Source organism: Sipha flava, unplaced genomic scaffold (assembly GCF_003268045.1).
Source record: "Sipha flava isolate LNK unplaced genomic scaffold, YSA_version1 18209_pilon_pilon, whole genome shotgun sequence".
Taxonomy (NCBI): domain Eukaryota; kingdom Metazoa; phylum Arthropoda; class Insecta; order Hemiptera; family Aphididae; genus Sipha; species Sipha flava.
The window spans coordinates 1-5,000 of NW_020272224.1; the positions used below are offsets into that span (position 1 = coordinate 1).

At 31.9% G+C, this 5,000-nt stretch overlaps 1 protein-coding gene across 1 annotated transcript; it reads left to right on the forward strand.

Annotated features, from left to right (window-relative positions):
* The first annotated feature begins 266 nt into the window (after nt 1-266).
* Nucleotides 267-926, forward strand: LOC112680910. Its single transcript, XM_025551152.1, has 2 exons — nt 267-580; nt 722-926. The coding sequence occupies exons 1-2, from the start codon at nt 393-395 to the stop codon at nt 882-884; spliced, it is 351 nt and encodes a 116-aa protein (XP_025406937.1). The 5' UTR covers nt 267-392; the 3' UTR covers nt 885-926.
* The last annotated feature ends 4,074 nt before the right edge of the window (nt 927-5,000 follow it).

A 5,000-nucleotide genomic window follows, 5' to 3' on the forward strand; every position in this document is an offset into this window, starting at 1 on the left:
CATTGAATACAATAACTGATTTTTAGTGTTATTTCAATTTCCCTTTTAATCATTCGTTCGAATATTATTTGTTTTAAAAATGGAAGATATAAAGAGGTATACTGCAGTAACAGAGGATGATTCTAGTGATGTAAGTATATAGATTCCTACTAAAAGTATAAAATACATTTTTTTTTAATATTTTGCTATTATTTAAGTTTACGGAAACTGATGTAGAAAAAGGTAAAAATATAAAAAGTAAATCTAAGGTCACAGCAAAAAGAAAAACAAAATCGTCGAAATCAGTATCGCCGTCAAAAAAAATTAAACCAGTGAAAGTACGTTTTAAAAAACCTTAATAAAATATGTTTTTTTTTTTTTTAATCCATTTTCATTTATAGTTGAAATCGTATATGGATAAAATCGAAAAATTCATTGAAAATGAAAATACGAGTGTACTTGATGAAAATGTGAATTTAATGACAGTTAAACAGGATGGATATAATTTCACATTCAAATGTCCGGTAAATAATGGGAAGGATTATTGGGTATTGCAGCATTACAAAATGAAAGACATTAAAGATATACCGGTTAATGATAGGTAAGAAATATACAGTTAAATCATAAATAAAATAATTTCGTGACTCAATATATCATTTCATTATCACATTCTTAATTTAAACTTCTATTATAAGTTTTGATTAAACAATATCAATTATAAAATAATATTTTGTATTATTAGGTGGAAACATTCAAACTGTTCAATTAAAGTATATACATCAAATGACAATACTAGAGATGTGAATATTTCAAATGAATTCACAAATTTGATTGAAATAATAGCAGGAAGATTCACTTCTGATCCGGATAAAAAAGTTACTAAACGAAAAAATGAAAAAACATGATTGTTGTAAATATTTGTAACAAATTGTTTGAAAAAAAAAAATAAAAAATAAAAAGTATAGTAACAATTTTTTTAATTTTTTATTATATTGATAACAAACCTATAATAATACACACACACTTAAAATATTTATAAATATTAATATTAATATTATTTTTAAAACCGAAAATACAATATAGAAAAAAGTTTTAGAATTATTTTAATTCAAAAATAAAATATTAATTAGTATAACGTAAATCAAAAACTAAGGTTAATATAATAATTTTGAACAATGAATTCAACAATTATTCATATCTTTAATGTTTAATTGATAAAGTTAAACGTATTGTTTGGATAATAAAAAACTGAATCGAGACATATTAGTTGTACATTTCTTTTAGTATCATATCTGTTATTTTTTCATAGTGGAACTGTTGTAACTCAAGAATAAAATATTTATCTTCACAGCGTACATTACTAAAGTTGAATTCATAGTTTTGAATATATGCATTTACTAATTCTTTCTTTTGACATGTGATTGGTAAATCGGTAATATCTTGTTTGATTATTGATAAAACTAAATCGAAACATGTTTGATACAAATTTAACTGTTTTTGTTTTGTAAGAATACATGCATTAACACAATGTTGTAACTGTTTCAAACGTGATAAATTGAAGCGAGATAATGTTATACGATTTTTATCGACTCTTAATGTAATAGTTTCATTATTTGCATTAATTGAATAAAAAATATCATCGATTAATACATTTGGTTTAGAATGAGTATAAAGTCTACTAAGAATTGTGTTAAAATTAGATTCAGACATTATGTAATTCCATTTTTCTTCGTCTAATTTCAAAGACTGTTTTGTTAATTCACATTCGAGTAGAATAACAATTTTAATTTGATAATCAACTAAAAATCCAATTGAAATTCTTTTTTTGTTATTAAAAGGTTGAATACTAAAAACTGATTTACATACTACTGTTGAAATCATTATATTTTAATATTATGATGTATAATATAATTAAAAAAAAAATATTAACAACCAAATTCATCGTGAAAACGTTTTGGTGGTTTTGAAATCCTTGTAGACTTCCTTATAGATTTAGTTTTATTTTGTAAATTATATTTTAATAACATAATTTTTTTCACATTTAAATGTTTAAAATCGACACTAATAAAAATATTCGAAGGAAACATAACTTAAAAACAAAACATATGTAATTACTTGCTGACTATTATCAGTATACTAAATGTATCTACTTATTCTAGGAATAAAAATTAATACATTTTTTTAAAAATAAAAAAATATATTATTTACTAGCGACATCTAGTTAGTTGAAAAAATAATTTAACTGTAACAGAAAAATGGTTGAAAATTTATTATTTTATCGTTAACTAAAAAAGCTATATAAAATATAATACAGGTAACTTTTGATTGAAGAAAAAATATATAAAAATGTTAAATTGAAAAAAATTATAAAAATGTTAAATTGGGGAAAATATAGTTCTAAAATAAGATAAATTTACCGTGGTAAAATTAAATGAAAGAAGCCAAAATCGTTGTTAAAAAAGAAGCCAAATCTCGTAAATTTACCGCAGCAAAACTACCTCGAAAAAAAAAAACTGAAAAAACCATGGTTGGAAGCCCCATAATACTACTACTATCATTAAATATGAGCTGGTCGAGAGATAGTTACAAATACAGAATTCACAGAATTATTATATTTTTACTATCAATTTCACATACACACACTAACTTGGGATTTATACACACATTTTCATATATCAGATATAAAAGGCACCCGAAAACAAGGGCTAATCAGACGAGTTTTAGCTATGCGGCACTAAGCACCTTCACGCTAGTGTATGTCATGGCCTGGACTTGGAAACATTTTGAACTATTTTTATAAAGTATAATTGTTAGGACTTGGAATATTTACATTTATTATAATTTATTGCACTTAGAATAATTTTAACAGTTTTAATAAATTACTTTATCACAACTGGCTTTCATTATTTCTTCATTATCCTTACATCCAAGCGTTGACTAGATTACTAGTACTGAAATTAACGAGCAAACGGTTGGCACGCACCATTATAAACATTACAAATTTATATTTTTATATTCGAATGTGTTAATAAATTTCCGTTAAACGATTTTAGTTATCATTAAAAACATTTCATAGTTTCAAATCATTGTAAATTAATCATTATTTTATAAGATTCATAGGCATTTAAAATGTTTAATTCTATTTTAGATGTATTTTTCTAGGAAAGTTTGAACAATATTAGTTCAATCTACTTTTTAAGGAAATTCGGTTCTTCGACCATATCAATTATCCTTGGAAATACAAACTCAACCACACGCCATGTTTAATTCGGAATCGTTTTCTTCCAGTGCACTGGTTTCAAATTTGTAAGCCCGATTCAGCAATATCGTCTACCAGACCTAGGGGTTTAGTCCTTATTTTTATTTTGTTTTCTCGGTCCGCAAATGGGATACAGGTACACGGTTTTCGCGATGCTACACCATTATGCGCTGTGGTGTCGCGTGAACGATCGAGAGTACGTATCACTCGCATAGTCGTAATATATATAATAATTCCGGCCCAAAGTGTCTATTACGCGCACGCCGCGGATAGCGCGAGACTGGGAGCGACTGCAGCGAAAATTTTAAACAATAAATGGGCACCGGTGATATTGGACCCAATCGCTAAACTATGCATTACCATTATACGTTCCGTAGTCTGTCCAGCGCGCGCGTGTACTACGATTCAAGGCTCCTTAAGGGCAATACCGCAATGCTCAATAGGATTCGAACGGACCGACGACGTTTTACACGGGCACCGCTGTAACGGGCCAAAATGTTATGGAAATTGTTGCGCCGAAGTCGTTACAACTATTTACCACGGTCAAATCCTGCAGTAGGCGCACGGGTGGGCACAGGCCCGTGACGCGTACGCATTGTAATATCATAGCTATCGTGTGTATCCGCCGCATTCGTGTTCGAACGACACGTGCAGTACAATATAATATTTGTGAACCCTTGACGTGTTACGCGGGCATGGGGTTCGTTAATTAATAATATTCAAAATAATACGGTACGCGCGCATGCGAAATTTAACCTATCGCTTCCGCCACCGACCCTCTGGCAGTCCTGCGTGCGACCTACATACTCGTGTGGAGCACCTGCGGCACCACAGCCCGGCGCGCAAACTTTGACGTGAAAACGACACCGGGCGTCAAGTAGTGACCGAAAAATATTTAGCAAGTGGAAAATTACATACCAGGAGGGGAGGACTAAACGTTCTTATCTTTCCAAGAGCACTACGTGTTTCTAAAGGCCTATCCTGCGTACAATGCATTCCAACGGTATTGCATCAGTCATCACGAATGAACAATAATTATATCACAATGCATGAAGGGGCCGGAAACGACTTCGCGCTATATTGCTTGCCGATTTTTGAGCGTAGGATTCGAAATTTGCGATAGAAATATTATAATACTGAAAAGCCTAAGCACTCTGAACGTAATCGTCTCGTAACGGATTTTTCAAACGTGACCACATATCTTTTGTCTATGAATCCTCGTCGTGTGTGTGTGTGTGTGTGTGTGTGTGTGTGTGTGTGTGTGTGTGTGTGTATGTCTATGTGTATTGTCATATGACATAGGTTTTCGGGCTACGGTGGCAGCATGTGCGCGCATTTACGCAAACCACACACACACACACACACACACACACACACACACACATACGCGCGCGTATGCGCCCGCTAGCAAACTACTGCTTCGTGCGCGCGCGCACGCATCACCAGCTAAGGGACCCCTGGCCGGGATGCCCGAGCAGCTGGGGCGTACGTACCATAAATTTTGACCCAGTGACAGTTGTCCGTCCCCGCCCTGCCGCTCGCACCGGTTTCCTTTTCCCGCCGTCGACTCGCGCCATCCTTTTCCTTCCACAGCGCGTATAAATGTGGCTTACACATTATATAGTACATACATATATATATATATATATATATATACAAATATTTGACAAATATTTGCGTGTGTATATCGTAAATATACACACACATGTATTGTTTCTCTTTGTCACTCTGCGAGCGTTCTGCGACCGTCCTCCTATTCAAA

What these genes read in the sequence shown, in the direction of transcription:
- LOC112680910 (XM_025551152.1), top strand. Translation starts at nt 393, where the DNA reads ATGGATAAAATCGAAAAATTCATTGAAAATGAAAATACGAGTGTACTT. An exon ending in GATATACCGGTTAATGATAG is followed by an intron (nt 581 to 721) that starts GTAAGAAATATA and finishes TTGTATTATTAG; the next exon opens with GTGGAAACATTCAAACTGTT.